At 39.7% G+C, this 21,757-nt stretch overlaps 1 protein-coding gene across 1 annotated transcript; it reads right to left on the bottom strand.

Moving 5' to 3' along the window:
- Positions 1-8,735: 8,735 nt before the first annotated feature.
- Positions 8,736-21,439, bottom strand: SKP1 (S-phase kinase associated protein 1; the record flags this gene model as incomplete). The annotated part of the gene is made up of 5 exons (XM_084252778.1): positions 8,736-8,771; positions 9,706-9,846; positions 11,248-11,391; positions 15,168-15,241; positions 21,343-21,439. 5 exons carry the CDS (start codon positions 21,437-21,439, stop codon positions 8,736-8,738), a joined length of 492 nt encoding a protein of 163 aa, XP_084108904.1.
- Positions 21,440-21,757: the final 318 nt, after the last annotated feature.

The following is a 21,757-nucleotide window of genomic DNA, read 5'->3' on the forward strand; positions in this document are numbered from 1 at the left end:
AACCCAAGGCCATCAATTCAGACTGTGGTGGGGATCAGATCTGTGTTGTAAATCATCTGATCAAGGGCATCCCTCATGCCCATGGCAGCCTGCGTTTGTTCTTCTTAACCATCCATCTAGCCAGCCACATGCCCCCGACTCCCTTGTCTTTCTGCTATAGTTACAAGTGGGCTGGAGTGGGCCCTGCTGCTTTCCCTACCCTGCTCTCCTCACCCCCACAGTGCTATGCCCTCCCTACACCAGACACTTCATAGGCCAAGAATGAGCTGGTTTATCAAATAACCATGTGAGCGCAGTTACAACCACAAAGCTTAAAGACAATAATGCTTCTTTCAATGTCCTGGAGAAACCCAGTTTACAGAAAATCAGCTGCTATTTGTAAACTGGACCAGAGAATAAGTCTTGCCACGTTCTCAGGAGCTTGCAAGAGGAGGGAATGGAGTAGGTCAAGTTGAGGTCTATCACCCTAGGCAACAAGAATAACCTGACACTAACTTATCAGGCAAGTGTGTGTGGTGGGGCACCAGGAGCTGTAGTTCAAATTATTTGAAATTATTTCCTGAGAAACTCACCCACTTAAGTACCAATACTAAGGTCCCAGGCCTGTTGCTAATGGCTGTAAAGGAAAAAAAGTCATAGCCTAAAACCTGGTGTGCATTCCTCCTGACTTCGAGAGCACTTTTCACAGCTCCAGATCCAGCTTATTCATGCCAGTACAGCTAACTCTTGGGTCGTTGTGAAAAGGGCCAAACCCCAAACTTCATGACACCCGACTTCCAGCAAGAACCCAGGCCAGCTTGTTTCCCTATGGGGCTGCAAGAAAGAGGGACCATTACAGCCAAAGCAAGGAGCCCAGAAAACCGCTAGTGGTGGACAGTGGTTTTTCACCACAGTCTAATTTAACCCATTTCTGAGCCAAGCTTCAACCCTGAGCCTTAAACAAATCTTTTAAATTAACTTTTTTTTTGCCTCCTCCTCACTGTATATACCTGAATCCAAAGAAAAAGGCTGTCCACGTACCCCCAGCCCCACCCCCAACAAAAGCCTTTAGTTTCTACATTAGCCACTGATTTCTCAGAATCCAAAGATCATTATTCTAGTGTAGTGTTGCAGGAAGTCAAGAGAGAAAAGGACCATTGTAGTGTTCCAAGTTATTTTTGTATTGTTAATGCATCATCATAGAAAAACTTTTTTAACATGAGAATAAAGATACTTTTTACTGGGTTTCTTTTTCAAAGCTTGACCCTGAGGAATAAGCGGTCTCAGTAACAGCATAACATAACACACTTTCCTTCTCTGCAGCCATGAAAACTTGGGGGTTGCTCCCTATTGCAGTATACATGTTCTGAAGTCCTTCCCTGACAGGAGCCAGAAATCACTCTCATTTCCCCTTAAGGAGATTGGGGCCCTGTCCCAATCCTGACTCATGCTGGGTATAAGCTCCTACTCCAAGCCTTGCTCTTAATCCCCAATCCTCTGACCTCACAAGTGGTTAACAGGCCAGCCTGTCCCCTAGTACTCAGAATAAATGGGTTTAAAGCTGCTGCCCACAGATCCTATGACAACTCAAATGAAAAGAGGCACACAGGACCACCAGGCTCCATTGTTCTCTGAGGGCAGAGAAAGATACAAAACACTTGACAAGCACATAACCTATTTCAATGAAAAAAATTGAACAGCGATACTTCATAATCTGGTATCATGTCCGAAATAAGGGTATTTTAATAGCACCCCTTCTCCCCCTCCCAATGACTGTCAAGGTGCTTTGAAGTAGTCACGTTGTAATTTTCACTGAGTTATATTTTTTGATTTTATATTTAAAAATATTTATAAATAAAGTCATCTTCCAGGGTAGTGTCTCTTTAAAGTAGGCCACTGGAAGTTGTAATCCCAGCCTTGCTTCTTTCTGGAAGGGTGCTAGAGGAAACCAGCCATTCTCTCGACATCTGTCCTATTTAAAGAATTCCGCTCTGGCTACTGGCCTAGTTTTTAAAAACTACATTCTAACCAAGTCTTATGCAAGTCTGGGTTGCTGCATCTGATTTGGTGTCTCCTTTAGAGTACACTGGGTACATGAACAATGCACCCTTTGTGTATGAGAAGGTGGAGAGGGGGCTTTGAAAATGAGACTGGCCTTTTTAAAATACTGACTTCAAAGAGGAAACTCAAATCCTCCCAAATCACACCAGCACATTCCCGAGGCCACAGGATGATTTGAGATTGCAATCCGAAATTCAATATCACATAAAAACCAGTTCCACCATGTCAGCCAAGAACCCTGTTTTTCTGAGACGTAAGACAAGATACTCAACCTCTCTTACACATTCCCAGAAAACTGGCAGATTTTGCCCAAAATGCGGATTATTAACCTGCTGTAGCTGCTCCCCCTGCCCTCCTCTGCACAGTAGATAAGAAAAGGGCTCAGCTCAGCAAGATAGCGGGGGCCCTCTTAAGATTCCCAATTTGAGGTTGTTTCCCACTTTTACAGTAGCCCCGGTGGCTAGACTCTTCTGAACTGCAGCAATCTTCTAAATAAGCACTGCTGCCTAGCACTATTCAATGGATGGTAAATCCACTTGGAAGGCCACAAGTGCAGGGAAGAGGAATGGTTCTTCACATTAAGCCAGAGTAAGACTGGTAATAAAAGTACCAATCTGCTTTCTAGAAAGACACAGAAAAAGGGTAACAAGGACTTGCCAGATCTATACATCAGTCCAGGCCTACCTAGAAAGTAGAAAACCAAAAAAAAAAAAAAAGCTTGTTTTATAGTAAACAGCTGAAATTAAGACTCCCCAAACATCCCTGAAACAGCTGGCCATCCATGCAGATCCTGGTTCCTCGGATGTGTCAAATTTCCAGGTCCCCACTATTTCAATCAACTACTGATCACAAATCACCCTGAGCTCTATAATGGTCTGGAATAGGTAACAGACCTTCACTGGTGTACTGTCCACAGAGGACAATGGGATCCTGACTTCATATATTCAAAAAGCAGAGTTTTACAAGAGAACATAGATGGGGTGTGTGTGTGGGGGGGGGGTGGTGGCGGCGGCAGGGGTCGGGGGTGGGGGAGGTAGTGTTTCCACAGGTTTCTAGAACAAAAGCCTAACTCAGATCAGGAGCGATTTTAAGCTGTTAAGAATAGCTTGGAAATGGGCATAGTTAACTAGGAAGGGCAAATTCTGTCTCAGGGGCAGGATCTATCTGATCCCAAGCATTCTTCATGAGGTAATTTCTGAAGAAGAGACAGCAGCTGTGAATTACATGGGAAATAGTTAATAGCAGACACATCTTTCAAGTTCACCAGGGCTTTCTGTCCAAAGTCTTCCTTTTTCCGTTCAGGTATTCTCTCGTTCCTTCAGTAAAGTCTTGCTCACTCATGTGCAGTCAGTGTAATGGGGAGGGGGTAAGAAACATGGATGGGGAGGAATTGGGTTCCATTCACCAAAAAAAAAAAAAAAAAAAAAAAAATCACTCTGGAAAAGCCTCTTCAATGTGGTTTCCTGATAGTGTAGCTCTACATTCCCCCCTCCTCTAGGTTTCCTGAAACAGAAAAATCTGCAAAGCATATGATGCAGATTAACAGACTGTAACAGACTGAAGTGACACACTCAACACACAAAGGACAAATAGGAATTTGAACCATACAGGTGGAAAGTATTCAAAGTGAAAGCACTTTTATGCAACAGGCTGAGCCTCAGAATCAAATGACCAGCTGGCAGATAGGAAGTTAACATGCTAAGTACTTCCTGAAAACTCAGACTGAGCAGTGTCAGAATGCAAGCAGATATTGTGAGCCACTATATTCCTCCCACAAAACGCTCCTCAATACTGATACACAGACCAGATGTAACCAATACAAAAACTGCAAAATATACAACTATGTCATCCATGAGTTAAAACTACCACTCAAATGAAGTTTCACATTGAAAATCCATCTGACAGAACACCTTCACCAACAAGCTTGTCATCAGACAGCTCAACAGGATAGACAATATTCAGTCTATCCTGTATAGGAGTCCAAATGGCTCAAGGTTGGCCAAGTAACATGTTCTACACTACTTCATGCAGTAAACTATTTCTTACTTCATCTTGATATGCACATTCAGTTCTTACTCTGGCAGCAGAATGGAGGCAGTGATTTTCAACAACAATAAACAAAGTTATCAGGATTCTAGCTGTAAGACCCCCAATATTCAGAATACTTTAAAATTCATCATTATTATATATCTTAGTTTAAACCAACATTGCCCTGCCCAACATGGATCTGATAAATACTCTCGGTAAAATATTTTCCCTAGAGCCATCACCAAAGTTCTGTCACCAATGCAGTCCTAATGTCTCTTCCAGTCTATTTGCTCGGCAGACCTTCTCCTTCTAGTTCCTGACTAAGCACTGCTCTCCCCCTCACCATCGCATCCCTGGGTCTCCAGCCAAATCAACTTACTTTTAAACCAAGTTAGTTTCTCCTCATGGAACCTTTCCTGCACCTTGCAGCCCCATTTGCTATTTAATCTTGTTCTATCCAATATTTCCATTAGTTACTCATCCCCTGCCAGCAGCATTTATACTTTACCTCTAATGACACTAAAAACTCCAAAAGGGCAACCAACTCTTATACTTCCCTACAAAGAAGGCTGGAGCTATACTTTAACATTCAAACATTTCATATGCTTTTCCTTTATTTGCCATTTTCTCCCTTATTCTCCTTTCCTAGCCAGAAATCAGGTTTCATACAAATCCAGATAACGGAAGATTACTTTATTTTTAAAGCTCAAGCAACTCTGTAGGGAGAATATTTGATTTCCTCAGCCACCTGAATGCACACTCAACTTTAGTAAACAAAAAACCAGATCTTCAAATGCAAGTGGAAGTGGAAATGTTAAACTAAGAAAAATTAGAGATTCTGATAGCCACAGACAAGACAGAGCAAGAACTCTACTGCTCTCTGTTCTCTTTCCTGGTGGAAGTCATTTCCTGTTTAAACTGCCCTAATAAAAACCTAAGCAACTTACTTCATTTCTTCTTAATTTTTATCCAGGATCAGAAAACAAATGACATTTTTTTTTTTAAGATTTATTTATTTATTTATATAAGCACTAGGTACAGTCAGAATCGCGGGAGGGTGAGAGAACTCACCAGAGCCAGAGCAGGGAGCAAAGCAGGCAGAGGGCGGCAGGAGAGGTCTGCGTGCCATGTGGGACACTCCTCCGGTAGCTGGGGAGCAGCCGGGGATCGAACCGGCGCTGCAGAGGCTGCGGGCAGCTTCGCAACCCAGCGCTCAACCGCTGCGCCACCGGGGAGGCCCCACAAATGACATTTTTTAAGTAAATTAAGACGTCAAGTCTTGAATATCTGCCTGCAGAATCACATGCCCATAGTGACACACTATTACTATCCTCCTTTTCTTGCTAATTCCAGGTTAACCTCAGCATTACTGTCACATGTTATTACAACAGTTCACCAAGCAGTTCACCAAGCAGCAGTTCACCAAGCAGCCAGCAGTTCACCAAGTTACATGTACATCTTGCTTAATTCCAATAGTTGGTATTCCAACAAATCTCAACTGTAATGCTACTTAGGGACCTACAACTTAGGGGAATGCCTTTGTAAATCTTTGGAAAAATACACAAATGACAAAGAAATACCTACCTTGTGTATTAAAGGTAAATTTATGAAGGTGAGCTACTAACATATAACAAACTTCAAAAGAGGTAACCTGCTTCCACAAAGTAAAAATTATTAAAATTGAGGGGGCACATCTGTTGTTCCTGACATTGCCAGAGAGAAATAAGCTAACATTCAAAGGGATTTATTTTTTCAGCTGGAAAGTAAGTCAAAGGACTATCACAGAGAATGAAGATCACCAATAGCACCACCACAGGTACTAGTTAAGCATTTTCTATGTATATAGAGGAAAAAGACAAACATTGTTGAATCTCAGCTGAAATCTGCTCTTCTTCTCATTCTCTTTCCTGTCAAAATATAGGCTATTCCCTAATTAGCCCTGAGGGTAATCAAGAAATGTCACCTTCTGTCTCCCACATACACCAATATTTAGAGAGAACCTTCATAATTAATCAGCAGTGACTACCTTCCAAAACCAAGGCTATCACCGGTTTGCCCTCCCATGCCCTGGAATAGCTATTTTTGTTTTCATTATGTTAGACCTTCATTGCACGAGCATCTTTCACTTGTGTTCCTAATAAAAATTCATACAGATGTGCCCCCTCAATTTTAATTATTTTAACAGTGCTGTTAAATACATGTTATGTCTTGCTATCAAGCGGTCTCTCAGTACTAGACCACCTAATACCTAATATGAAGTAGACTATACTAGAACGGTGAACTATAGTAAATACTATTTCCAACTCATCCAAGGCCATGCAGGCAGGCACTAAGAAGGAAGAGCAGGACACCAGCCTCACAGCATGGCCTCATGTTACAATTTTAGTTTAGAATTACTGGGAAGTGAAAGGATAAGCAGAAGTATCTTGAAGACAGATATGGCTACATGTAAGGGCCACTCATTTTCCCTGGATAAGATGAGAACCTAGAAAACTCTTTGCAGACAAGAAACAGTAAGCACACAGCAGGGTAAAAAGGGCAGGAAAAGAGTGCTGCAGTTAGCTTTAAGGGCCTGTTAACACGATGCCTATGATTTACTGGGCACATACGGTCTACAAAGGGCCTACTTTCTCTTGGATGAGCTACAAGATCTTATTAAACCTAAGTATCAGAACTTTGTTTAAAAATTAGGGTCATAGTCTATAAAAAGTCAGGGAGGAAACAAAAATTTAAGCTATAGTATCTGTCCACGCAATCTTAAATATTCAGAAAGATCCCAGAATACTTTAATATAGGTGGTGATATTATTTACGACCTCTGTAATTCAAATAGTTCTTGGGCATTATATAGATCAATATCTGGTATTAATAGGCTCCCATTTCTGAGAAGCTTTCCAAACTAAACACAGCATATGCTAATAATCCCAGACTTTCAGTAAAGATGTATGTTTTGCATGATATTGTGAGGGATATAGTTGGAGTGGATATGTTTTTTTAAAGAGTTGATCATTATAGTGGGGATTAGCAGATGAGACACTCCAGCTAGGTCTGAACTCTTGCCATCTTCCCCCCTATAACCAAGGAAAAGGAAAAACCAGCTTAATTTCTGAGAATAAAGGGATTCAGGGATCCAGAAGTAATCACAGAGGTTAGCAAACTTTTCTGCGCAAAGAGTAAGTATATTAGACTTTTGGTCTACTACTGTCTCTGTATTAAGTGATTCTTTCAAAATATAAAACCATTTTAACCCAGACTGCAAGAATAGGTTGTCCATACATAGACTGTAGTTTGCTATCTCTGATACAGATGACAAATAGGGCTTAATATGTGACAGCACTTAGGACTTTATTAAATGATCAAGGGCAAATAAGGGGTGCAATAAAGGCAAACTACTGTCAAGTAATAATCTGAGCCCAGACATCTCACAGTAAACATGAAGAGAACACAACAAGACTAATGTGTGAATACAGATGATGCTCACTGGGAAAGAAAGAAAAGAGGGAGCACAAGAAAGAAAAATATATCAAGCATGTGAGCCATCAAGCCAGCAAGAAAACATCAATGTTCTGTAGGAAAGAGGCTATAAACAATGGCCATAGAGTTCTGAGAACCCACATATACCAGTGAAGAACTGCAGCACCGGCTCCACTGACCTGTATCAATGACAATTAGAAGAGACTACCTACCCTACAGTTACATCATCAGCCTCTAGGGAGTTAGAATTTTAACTGCCTCTAAGTCTTTTTTAGCTACACAACTGTATATTAATTTTTCTACTATTAAGTGAAGAGACACATTTAAGTACACAAAAGTAAAAACCATTTACTACCTACTACATAGCTTACTTTTTATTGAAAGTATCTTGCATTCAAGATGGATGCTTTGTGTTTTGCCGCACATTTTAATGTTAAAAGTTAAATTACTTTTCACATGCAATGAGTATCTTTTCCACATGGGATCACTGATTATAAAAAGATGACATACCACATGGGTTAAGTATCTTTTTAATTGAAAAGCTAACGAACTGTCTACTTATGTTTCCCCCCTAAAACCAGAGTAGTAACTGAGTCTCTAGGCAACAAAGTCAAAGCTGAAAGGATTAAATATGCAAAAACAAGTCCTCAGATCCAAATAAGGGAGCCCAGCTACATACAGGCTAATCAATACCTGTGGCACTCCTTGACCCCAGGAAGCTGGAAGCCATCCTAATAACCGCACTCAGAACATTTACTTTGAATAGCCTTTTTCCAGTTTCCAACTCACAAATAAAGATAATACATTGTTAATTCTATTTCAGAAAACTTTTTGCAAGTTGTTTTTATTTACAATGTCAACTTTTAAAAGGTCACTAAAGTTAACTGGGCAATAAACTAGGCAGAATCACTTTACAAAAAGAGGGAAAGCCCAAATATCACTTTTCTATAGAGAAACTGGAGTTCAGTTTTATTCAGAGCAAAGGAAAAAGTAACTTTTGATCACACTAGAAGAAATAGCCTTATGTCTGGAATCTGTACTCGAACTACACATGCAATGAGGACAATATTCTGCTAATACAATTGATTTGCTGCTGCATTTGTCTACTGTTTGTCTAATATTAACAATTATAAACAGAGCAGTGCAACTAGTATTTGGAACAATCCTTACAGTGTTAATGTCAGGCACAGCATTTCACTTCTCTTCACACCACTGGTTCTCTTTGCGTACCTAGAAGAGGAGACGGATATAAGGTAAAACCTTTAGTCTTTCCAAGACCACTTTGCAATGAATCTGCAATAGTCTGCAAAGTGGGTAAGAAAGGAATAGATGAGAAAACTGGAAAAATACCAGGTTATAGAACACTTGCTGCTTACTCTTTTTTAAAATTGTAAAAAAGCAAACATTTTTACAGCTTCAGTCACCAGAGCTGACAGAGGAAATTCAAATAAGTCATTCACATTATTTTAGTCTCTAGCTGTCAATAAAATCTTACTGATTCACTTACTCATTCATTCATTCACTCCTCCCCATTCACTAAGTTGCTCTGAAATATCCTGGCATACAATCATCCATCGGTCCTGCTTTCTGAAGTCAAATATCATGGCCTAATATAAGGTCCTAGGTGCCAAAACTAGGAGCTATTATTATTTTTTAATTTTTTAAAAAAGATTTTTTATTTATTTATACAAGAACTGGGGTACAGGCCAAAGGGGTAGGAGGGTGAGAGAATTCACCAGAGATAGAGCAGGGAGCAGAACAGGCAGATGGACTGAAGACACTGCTGAGGGGAGCAGCGGGCGAGACAGGAGAGGTCTGCCACGCGATGTGGGTTTCTCCCTGGCCAGCTGGGAATCGAACCCATGCTGAAGAGGCTGCGGACAGCTTCACAGCACAGCGCTCAACCCGCTGTGCCACCGGGGAGGCCCAAAACTAGCAGCTATTAAATAATATCAAAGTGCAACTTCGGGCTGGAAACTTTTTCTTATATTTAAAATATAATCACAAAAATATTTAGAATCAGACTCAAACCAGTATCTAAACAAGAATAATTTTAGCAAAGAGAAAACACCTATACTTACAGGCAGTTCTTTTCTAGTTATGTTATGGGTTTTTAGTTGCTTTAAAAAGCAGGTGATCAACAGAGTACCTGTGGGCTCCTTACCTGGGCTTCTTCTTCTTCAGTGAAGTCATTTTTGATATTGAAGGTTTTGCGAATCTCCTCAGGAGTTTTCCCCTTGATCATATTGGCAACAGTCTTGCAAGTAACATCAAGCAAACCTTTGATGTCTAAGTAGTTTGCAGCCTAGAAAGGGATTGTTTTCATTAAAATATATTCGATGATTTAAACTAATTCTAAAGCTAGCAACTGACAATGCACATCTAATTAAAGTTTAAAACACTATTCAATTTTGAGACATTAAAGGGAGAAAATGTCAAATTCTTCTGTGGAAAAAATTGTTGCATGTTCCCTTCTTTGCTATACCTCTACAGTAACAAGTTCTTTTGCTGCCTTAAGCAAGTTACAGTACTTCCAATGTTACAGTGGCCACTACTGACTATGAGTGGGTATGTGTACACACAGGCATGCATACACAAACACTACAGGCAAATCTTGACAAAAATATTTTAGGAAGATTCAAACATAAGCAGCTATAGCACATTTTATTGATCCTCTGGAAGAACCAGCTTTTGGTTTCTTTGATTTTCTCTACTTTTTCAGTTTTTTATTTTACTGATTTCTGCTCTTTAATATTCCCTGTCCTCAGGTTTAATTTTCATCTTTTACTAGTTTTTTAAGGTAAAAGGTAGATCAAGGGAAGACTTTTCATCCTTTTCAACACAGTATTTAGTGCTTTCAAGATCCCTCTAAATACTGCTGAACAGCATATCTCACAGGTTTTCATGTGTTGTTTTATTATTTTCATTCAGTTCAAAATACTTTCTAGTTTTTCTTGTTTCTTCTTTGACATCTGGCTTGTCGAGAAGTGAGTTAATTTTCAATTATTTGCATATTTCCCAACTATCTTTCTGTTGCTGATTTATTTTCACCATCATCAGAAAATATATACTTTATATAACTGATTTTATTTTTCAATCCGAGGCTTGTTTCACAGCCCCAGAACACATCTATCTTGGTAGCATACACTTGAAGAAAATGTGTATTCTGCTCTAAAATTTTTAATATCCTATGTCAATTAAGACAAGTCAGTCAATAGTGTTATTCCAACCTTCAATATCCTGACTGACTTTGTCTACCTATTTTATCAATTATTTAGAGACAGGTTTCGAAAGTTCTACTGTGATTATAGATTTAATCCCTTTACCATTATGCAATAAAAGACGGTCTTGAACCCTCCTAATATTCTTTGCTTTGAAATCTACTTTAACAACCACTCCAGTTTTTGATTAACCTTAGGATACCTTATCTTTTCCCACACTTTAACCTTGTGTCTTATATTTAAGGTGAGTAGAGAGCACAGCTAGATCCTCCTTTTTTAAAATCCCAATCCAACAATCTCTATTCTTTAATTGCGGTTTTCCAATCATTTACATTTATTAATGATTACTGATAAGTAGATTAAATATCACTGCATTTGAGTTCAGAGGATGTTAAAATGCACTATCAATGAATCTCACAAATTTAACTCAGTAAGAAGTACTAAAACACTCTACAGATGGCTTACAGTATGTATTAAAAACTTACCAGAATAAGTTCAAAAAGTGTTCCTTGGTCAACTTTTAGAAATTCTTGGTCCCAAACAGGGATATCATCTGTCCGCTTTTCTTTGTTCTCATCATCCTCAGGGGGAGGAGGGTCATCCTTGTGGTGGGTGCACCACTGAATGACCTACAACAACAGTTCATCTCTTTGTGGTAAAATACTCACTCCACTGCTAAGGAAAAATCATTCCTTAACTAAAGAACAGCTAGAGGGTTGACTTGAATAATGAAGTTAGTAATCAAGCTTGAAAAGTAAATATAAAGTGCAGACATCTTCACAACTCTAATGTGTGCACATAGGTAAGAAAAAAAAAAAGTAGGGGGGCCTCCCTGGTGGCGCAGTGGTTGAGCGCTGGGTTGCGAAGCTGCCCACAGCCTCTGCAGCACTGGTTCGATCCCCGGCTGCTCCCCGGCCACCGGAGGAGGGTCCCACATGGCACGCAGACCTCTCCTGCTGCCCGCTGCTCCCCTCAGCAGTGTACCTCGGTCCTTCTGCCTGCTCTGCTCCCCGCTCTGGCTCTGGTGAATTCTCTCACCCTCCCGCGCTTCTGACTGTACCCAGTGCTTGTATAAATAATAAATAAATAAATCTTTAAAAAAAAAAAAATTCACTGGAGAGAAATGGGCCAAAGCTATGAACAGGAAATTCAAAAAAGAAATCTCAGTCTCGGGCCTCCCCTGGTGGTGCAGTGGTTGAGCGCTGGGCTGCGAGGCTGCCCGCAGCCTCTGCAGCACTGGTTTGTTCCCAGGCCACCGGCAAGGGTCCCACCAAAAAAAAAAAAAACAAAAAAAAACAAAAACAAAACCTCAGTCTCATTAGATGTAAAATTAGCCATGCTAATTAGACACTCAATTTCCCCTATACCCAAAGAATTTCAGGGTTTTGTTTATTATCACTGCTAATAGTGTGAAAGAAACATTAACTCATGTAATGAAGAGTGTAAACTGGCATAATCCCTTTGAAAGCAATGCAGTACTACCTAGTGAAGCTGAATACATGAATACATTCAATAAATATATATCTCTGAAATATTCACAAGACTATTCTGTGTCAGAACAATGCAAGAACATCTCAACTGTTCCCTTAGTGGGGAAATTAATACAGTATAGTTAAAAGTTCCAGGATGTTCATTAGCTAGACTATGCATACCAACACAGAAAATAAAATCAACACTGAAAGTGTTAAGTTGCAGAACCTAGGTGGTAGGTAAATGGGTGTTTGCTGTATACAGTCACCCGTCACTTAACAAAGGAGAGGAAATAAATCCTTAGACAATTTTGTCAGAGTGTTAATCATACAAACCTAGATGGTATAGCTTACTATATACCTAGGACATATTGTATAGCCCATAGGGATCACCACAGTACACATAGTCAGTAGTTAACTGACCCATCATTAAGCAACACATAATTGTAATAATTATAATTCAACTATTCTGCATCATTACAATTTTTTCATAGTAAAATATTCAGAGATTAAACAATGCTGACAGAAAATGGGGGAGGCAAGAAATTACACTGTCAGGATGCAAAAAAGGGAAAGAATTATTTCTAGAAGAAAAGCTAACCATGGTAGGGGTAGACTTTATTATTTTTTTTTTAAAGATTTATTTATTTATTTATACAAGCACTGGGTATAGTCAGAAGCGCAGGAGGGTGAGAGTATTCACCAGAGCCGGGAACAGAACAGGCAGACTGACGAAATACACTGCTGAGGGGAGCAGCAGGAGCAACAGGAGAGGTCTGCGCGCCATGTGGGACCCTCGCCACCGGCCAGGGATTGAACTGGCGCTGCAGAGGCTGCGGGCAGTTTTGCAGCCCATCGCTCAATTGCTGTGCCACCAGGGGAGGCCCAGTAGGGGTATGCTTTAATGAAAGAAACAAAAGCTTTTTAAAAAGTATTCCACTTGTGTAAGAAACAATTAGGATTTGCTTATTCAGGTATAAAAAACTCTTAAAAGGATATGTAAGAAATTAAAGTTGATTATTACTTGAAGGAATTTCTGATCAGACGAGAGACAAGGGTCAGAGATTTTATTGTACATCTTTTACAATCTTTAAATCCCAATTATTATTTAATGTACTTAAGTTTAAATATTTATAAGTAATAATACAAGTAGGTTAAAAAAAAAACATGGCCCTTATCACCCAGTCCATTAACTCTTGACATCTGCTACTAGCTCTTTGCTCTAGCCACTACACTAGCCTCCCATCCATCCTCAAAAAGTAGGTCATTGTGTTGTCTTAAGAATCACTGCATTTGCTCCCATTCCCTACAGTTTTTCCCCCAACATATTCATGTCTTTGTTCCAAGATCATCCTCTCATTAAGACATTTCTTAACCATCTTTATTTTTAAAATAGCTAACTCTCCACCTACCAACTCACTTAAACACCAAAGCCGACCCAACAGACATTTATTATGCTACTTATTTTTCCCACATGTTTACAACATAAACTCCCTAAGGGCAGAAACCTTATTGCCTTGGTTCACCACTGTATTTCTCCAGCACATCCACGCATTTGAATGAATATAAGCAAAGTTCTCTTAGGGACATTTTATATTAATATAAAATAGAATGTTCATTATAAGACAATGCCCACACATTAGAAATGAGATCTAACTAAATAAAAAGTAAAGGTTCAAAACCAATAATGGGGCCTCCCTGGTGGCGCAAGGACAGTACTGTGAAGCGATCCACAGGCACTGCAGCACGAGTTCCATGCCCGGCCAGGGAGATGACCCACATGGTGCAGCAGATCTCTCCTGACTCGCCCGCTGCTCCCCTCAGCAGTGTGTTTTAGTCAATCCTACTGTTCTATTCCTTACTGTCTGTAGTGAATTCTCTCATCCCCCACACCTCTGGCCTGTACATAAACAAATAAATACAGTTTTCTCACCAAATTTTTTTTAAGTTCCTTATAAAGATGGGCAAAGGAAAACAAAGTAGAAAAAGGCCAGTAACACATGTAAAATGTTCTGGCTTAAAAAAAAAAAAATCACTTTTCAACCATTAAAAAGTCTGGTAATACCCAATCTTAGTAAGATCATGGAAAAATATTCAGTGCTGCTGTAATTCATGTAGATTTCAAGAGAAAGCATGAGATGACACTATTTATGATCAATGATATTTGAAAATGCCTTAGGAAGGCAGCTGAAGTCTATCATTACCATCTCTAATTTAGCCAATTTTCCCTTCAATATGGAAACTGGCTTCTGTTTCTGCAGATAAGTTATTGAATTAAGTAACTGGGTCTGTTAAAGGGCCACGTGACTGAAGGCCTACTCAGTATGGAGGGTTATTTATGCTTGGATACAAGGTAAGGCTCACAACAACAACAAAAACCAAAAGTACATGTCCTCTCAAGTTCCCTTTGAGACATACCCATTCTATGAACAATACAAAAAATGTCCTTTTGCAAAGCAGATACTATTTCAATCATTTAAATGTCCTCATGCTAGAGATTAGACAAATCAAATATTTATAGTCTGGGTAAACAGTCATAATCAGGGCATTCCTGGTGGCACAAGGAGTTAAGTCCCAGCACTATCAAGCTATCAGCAGCCACTGCAGCATGAGTTTGATACCCAGCCAGGCAGCTAACCCACATGGTGCAGCAGACCTCTCCTGTCTTGCCCGCTGCTCCCCTCAGCAGTGTATTTCAGTCAAACCGCCTGCTCTGTTCCCTTCTCTGTCTCTGGTGAATCTTCTCACCCTCCCCCCATACCGCTGGTCTACACACCAGTTCTTGTATGCATAAACAAATAAATCTTTCGAAAAAGTCATAATTATACTACATAAAAATTTTTGCTTAAAGGAAGCTATTTATCAACTTAAAAGATCATCAGGATATTGTTAAATGGAAAAAGAAAGTCATCTACAAGTACAGTTTGCTACCTTACCTTTTTTAGTATTGCTGCATTAACATTAGGAAGAGGAACTGGATCATCATCTCCTTCATCATCCATTCCCAAATCTAAGAAAACCAGGAGAGAGCTGCCATTATTTCCTAACTTCATTATAACACATACCAACCAGGCTATGTACCAAACAAGTAACATGAATGACAGGTTGTCTGAAAGAAACACAAAAAGTACTAAGCACAGTACTTTAACACTAGCAGTTTCTAACAACAGGTCCATTAACCACCCAAAACTATATTAAACTCTATGAGCTGACAATCAGAGAAATATAGTATTACAAAAGTTCTTCATTAGGAGAAAATGTGATTAAACAAGAGGAACTGAGATGAACAGTCAACCATTTGAAAAAAAAATAACAGGAGACCCTTATCCTTACTCTTTATACCAAAGTCTCTAGATAGATTACATTTATGAAAAATCAAATGATGAAGTACTACAAGCAACAGAATCTCAATCTATTAAAATCTGAAATCCAAATGTACTTACACACACACAACAGATCATGCAGTCACTGACGAAAACTAGGCAAGCAGCTCCTGCTACACTGTTATGATTTCACACTAGTGTAATTTCAAGTCAAGTATAAAATAATAAAACTTACCTGAATAAAAGTGAAAATATGCTTATTTATCTTTAAAATATTTCTAGAAGGATATGTAAGAAACTGTTAATGATATTATGTCTAGGGAAGTTAAAGGGCATGGGTTGAGGAACATCCTTTTCATGTTATTCATCACACACATACTAACTCTGCAATATTGAATCTATTGGTTGCTATGGTGAAAAGGCATACCTTTCAGGTTCTCAAAGATAGTGAATTCCAAAGTAAAAATCTAAAATTAAAATCCATACATGGGGCCTCCCAGGTAGTGCAGGGGTGAAAGTCTCAGTGCTATCAAGCTATCACCAGCCACTGTGGCATGGGTTTGATCCCAGGCTAGGGAGCTAACCCACATGGCACAGTAGACCTCTCTTGTCTCACCCATTGCTCCCCTCAGTGGTGTATTTCAGTAGATGTGCCTGTTCTGCTCCCCACTCTGCCTCTGGAGAATCCTCTTGCCCCCCGCACCTCTGGCCTACACCCCAGTTCTTACATGCATAAATAAATTAAAAATAAATCATTAAAAAATAAAATAAAATCCATGTTAAAGATTCTAAGATTATTTTTTCAAACCAAATGGGTCTGTCCTTAGTTTCTACATGACTAAAAAAAGAGCTGCCAAAAAGTTATATGTAACAGCAATCACCAAGTTAGAGGCCAAATTACAATAGCACTATATTGGTTATAGCAGTGTATCAGTTATGCTGACATAACCAGTGTGGAGTCTCTGATATAAATGAGGTGATGGCCTAGAGTCAGCAATGTATAAAGGAGAGAAGGAAGAATTGTTGCAATTTTACTTTTTGTTGTTGAGCAGATGAGCTCAACAACAGGAACCTGGTAGTAAAGGCCTCGCATATTTTGGCTATTACATTGGGACAAGACAGTGTGGGGGACAGTTATGGGGTTGGCAATAATTCAGGCACAGGATGGTAACTTGGACAAGATTCATAGAAATGGAAAGTGAAGAAATGGTCTAAAACCGTGTGCATTTTTATTTTTTTTTTAAAGATTTATCTATGCATGCAAGAACTGGGGTACAGATCAGAGGTGCAGGGGGTGAGAGGATTCACCAGAGACAGAGTGGGGAGCAAAACAGGCAGACTAACTGAAATGCACTGCTGAGGGGAGCAGCAGGCGAGTCAGGAGAGATCTGCTGCACCATGTAGGTCACCTCCCTGCCCAGGGATCAAACTCATGCTGCAGAAGCTGAGGATTGTTTCATAGGGCTGATGCTTAACCCCTTGCACCACCAGGGAGGCCCCCCATGTGCATACAAGAGCTGAGTATGGGCCAGAGATGCGGGCGGGTGAGAGGATTCACCAGAGACAGAGTGGGGAGTAGAGGAGGCAGACTGACTGAAATACACTGCTGAAGGGAGTAGCCAACTAGATAGGAGAGGTCTGCTGCGCCATGTGGATTGCTCCCTGGCCAGCCAGGGATCGATAGGGATTGAACTCGTGCTGCAGAAACTGTGGACTGCTTCAAAGTGCAGTGCTTAACCCCTTGCACCACCAGGGAGGCCCCAGTGTGCATTTTTAAAGGCAATCAGATAAATAAGATCTACCAACAGATGGCAGGTAAAATATAAAAGTAGTCGAGGAAAGCTAAGGGTTATGACATGAGAAACTAGATGGACAGAACTGTGATTGGAGTTGTCCAGTTAATTAGTAGGAAGAAGGACAGCAGAACTGTTTTTGTTTTTTTGAGCTCAGAACAATAAGCAAGTTTGGGTAATGAAATATAGATGGTTGACAAGACTAGACTGAGATGACCAAAGAAATGAATGAGTATAGATCTAGTGAAGAGAGCCGGTGATTATTCAAGCTTTGAAGATGGTGAGACAGAAGGTTATTTAAGGAGTAAGCATAGTCTTCTGCAGGCCAGATATAGAAGAAATGATCAGCTGTTAAATGCTGTTAGTGTGTGTTGAGAGAAATTAAACAGACAATGCACCTGACAAGATGAAAGTCATGGAGCTGAACAAGCAGGTGCAGGGGAACAGTGAAGAACAGTATCCTGTTATCCTGTATGGATCCATTCAATCATCTGCCATCTCCTCATTCCCACCCATGCCTTTACCTATTCCTGTCTTAGCTTGTAAATGGCAATGCAAAATAGCAGTATCTCAATTTGGATAAAATCACTTATGCTTTTCCTGAACGAGTATGAAGTGATTTTATTTATTTATTTTTAAAAGATTTATTTATTTATTTATTTATTTATACAAGCACTGGGTACAGTCAGAAGCGCAGGAGGGTGAGAGAATTCACCAGAGACAGAGCAGAGAGCAGAACAGGCAGACTGACAAAATACACTGCTGAGGGGAGCAGCCGGCGTGGCAGGAGAGGTCTGGGCACCATGTGGGACCCTCGCTTGGTGGCCAGGGATTGAACCGGCGCTGCAGAGGCTGCGGGCAGCTTCGCAACCCAGCGCTCAACCGCTGCGCCACTGGGGAGGCCCTGAAGTGATTTTAATCAGAGGAGAAAGAAATTATATTCTGGGGCCTCCCTGGTGGTGCAAGGGGTTAGGACGCAACCTATGAAGCTAACCACAGCCACTGCAAGCACAAGTTTGATTCCCGGCCAGGGAGCAACCCACATGGTGCAGCAGACCCCTCCTGACTCACCCGCTACACCCCTTAGCAGTGTTTTCTGTCTCTGGTGAATCCTCTCACCCTCCCGCGCCTCTGACCTGTACCCCAGCTATGGTATAAATAAAAGATAATCTTTATTAAAAAAAAAATTACATTCCGTAAAATACTTCTATTGGGGGAATTAAGATATTAAATACAGAAAACCAGCTTGTTTAAATCCAAACATTCTTTGAAAGAAAGCTTACGTCACAAAAATAAGGACCTTATAGTTGTAAAAGATTACTTCTCTAGTATTTAAGGATTTGCAATGTTTTTTGCTTTAGGCTGCATGCACAAGTAGAAACAATCATTCTTTTAAGCTATTTTATTTCAAGGGCTTCTGAGAGAAGGCGGATTCCTGATACCAGACCCTGAACCTGAATATAGCAGTCAATTCACATGTACACATGCCAAGATTTTCATTTCTCATCGTCCTGTTGTTTTTTTGTGTTTTCATAAGTCACGCACATAAAAAAGACATAACAAGACCTACTGCAGATGAAAAACAAGGAAAGCCATCAAGTTGCCAAATTCAATAGACTCCAGTCCTCAAGAGACCACAATTCTATATAAACCACTGACACACTTAAGATAAAACCCTTCAATTCTGATGCCCAAAGGCTATGGAGGAAAAGAATCCTTTGATTGTTGCTGTCTATCCATCCACTTGCTGCAGTAATCAAAGCTGGAGTGGAAAACCTTCAAAGAGCCTTATGTTCCTATACTGGCAAATGCTTCTTTGAAGCAGCACGGGACAGATTAGCGTGCCAGGCACCAACTAACATGAAATAAAGAACGTTTTCATTGCCAAAGCAAGTATTCAGGCAGCAATGTGATATCAGTTTCTACATCTTCCAGATAAAGCCTTACTCACCTGCCTTTAGGGACACAACTGGATAGCTCTCACACTCTTTATTAGTGACCACATCACAGTTCCTCATTCAACAGGTACTTGATGAACAGTTACTGTGGGATGTACCAAGGGGTTTACAACTTAATAGAAGTGATCTATGTATGTGAGTTACCAGGGTGCAGGACTGTAAGTGCCATATGATGGTAACAATTACCAAAAAGGAATTTGTATGTTCAGCTTTTATCAGCAAACCCCAAGTTACCTGCTTAGAAAACAGAAGGCACACACACTGCAATTCAGCTTTTGCCTTTACCATCCTTGGTAAAAATCCTCTAAATTAACTATGAAATCCTAAGTGACCAGTGTGCAACACATGAATCTGGATCATTCTGGTCACCTCATAATGGCCCCCTCTTCCCTTTGCTTCAAACAGTGATTCTCTACTTCTGAGTTCCATACTCTCAATCCCCCCTAACCCTATCCTAGAAAGGGTCCCCAACTTCATTTACTCCCATATATACTGCCATAACCCACCATACAAAGTCCATCTTCAGCAGTCTACAACTTAGACACTTAAGAGCCACATATGCAAATGCCTACTAGATTGTTACAAAGACATTCTGAAAGACTCTCAAACACATGTTCAAGCTCGAAGACATCTCTTTCTCCATTTCTCTCAAACCCATTCTTCACCTGTAGTTCCACCAACTACATCATCGCAATCTCATCCCACTCCAATAAACCCAAACTAAAAACCTCAATTTAACTTTTTTTCTAACACACCCTATCTACTTTACCTCAGAATGATCTTCAAAAACATCCTAATCTTACTATTATTGAAATAGCCCCTCACTAGTACTATACATCACAATCTCTACACAAACCCCAAGAATAACATCAGTCACAATATTCCCACATCTCCACCTAGCACACAAATTTATTAATGTTCTAATTATATCACATGACAGTTTCCTTTGCTTGTCTTCTGTCTCCTGGTTTACAAATTATTCAAGGACAAGGCCTCCCTGCTGGTGTGGGGGTTAAAGTCTCAGCATTATAAAGCAACCACCAGCCACTGTGGCATGAGTTCAATCCCTGGCCAGGGAGCTAACCCACATGGCACAGAAGACCTCTCCTGTGTCACCCACTGCTCCCCGCAGCAATGTATTTTAGTAGATCCACCTGTTCTGTTCCCAATCTGCCTCTGCTGTATCCTCTTTTTCTTCTGAATCCTCTTGCCACCCTGAACCTCTGGCCTACACGCCAGCTCTTTTATGCATAAATAAAAATCAATCTTTAAAAAAATAAAATCAATTATTCAAGGACAAAAACCATTTCTCATTTACCTTTTTTTTCACCAGCCTTTAGCTGGTTCTTGGCACATAAATTTTTAGAATGTGTAAGTTACAGATAATAAAAACCTTTGATATTTGAATACTGAAGAACATCCTTCTACTGGTTTTCCCCACCAACTCTAATTTGTATGTGTCCATATACTATTAACATCCACCAATCTGTTAGTAATACTAAGAAGAGATCTACATTAACTACATTAAGAGTTTCAAAATGCTTCAGGACCTGTTTTTTTCTGGCCTTTGTTGTTATGTATTGTGTTCTATTTCAGAGGAATAACAAAACAGACAAAAGGCAAAACTTAGTTTAAAAAAAGACCTCTACTCAGTTTCTAATCTACTCAGCTTATTTCCTTCAGTTCAAAAGGATACTCTATTTAGCTACCGTGTAACAGGGTATCTCTTTTCCGAAGGCTTTTTAACTTTTATCTTTAAAAATTGGGAAACCAAATTTACCTGAAACAGAAATGGACCACTGTCTGAGGTTTTGAAAATCATTTCAGTATTAGCTTATGGTCTCATTATTTATTAATTCAAACAATGCAGAAAGGATGACCTGTAGCAGAATAATGCAATTAATAATTTAGAGGAAAAAAATTAATACTCTTGAGCACTTTAATGACAGATTATCTGTGTAAATTTGATGTTCAGAGGTTATCTCAAAGTACTTGTTTTCCCCCTTTCCCCTGACTATCATATTTTAATAAGCTTACCTTCTAACATTGTCTTGATAGTCACAGATTGTTTGGCAATTTCCACATCAACTTCAAATATCTCCCCATCAGAACTCTGCAACTTAATTGAAGGCATCTAAAAAAAAGTATTAAACTGAATTTGAAATTTAAGAGTTATTAATTAGTACTATACAAAATTCCATCAACTACAATCTGTTGGAAGCCCTCAATCTTAGCTATAAAAGCTTAAGGACCTGTAGAATATACCTCTGTAAGAAACATTAAGGGATTATTCACAGGCTATTCTATAAAATTTCTTCAGAGTAAAACTCTCAGCAACAGAAGCTTTTGAGGCCTGCCCTACTAAATTCACTACTGGTGATGCAAAATGTAACTAAAATGGACTTATTTATTCTCTGCTTGCCTTTCTGCTCTCACTGAATAGTGACAACTC

This window comes from Talpa europaea, assembly GCF_964194135.1.
Source record: "Talpa europaea genome assembly, chromosome: 13".
NCBI lineage: Eukaryota > Metazoa > Chordata > Mammalia > Eulipotyphla > Talpidae > Talpa > Talpa europaea.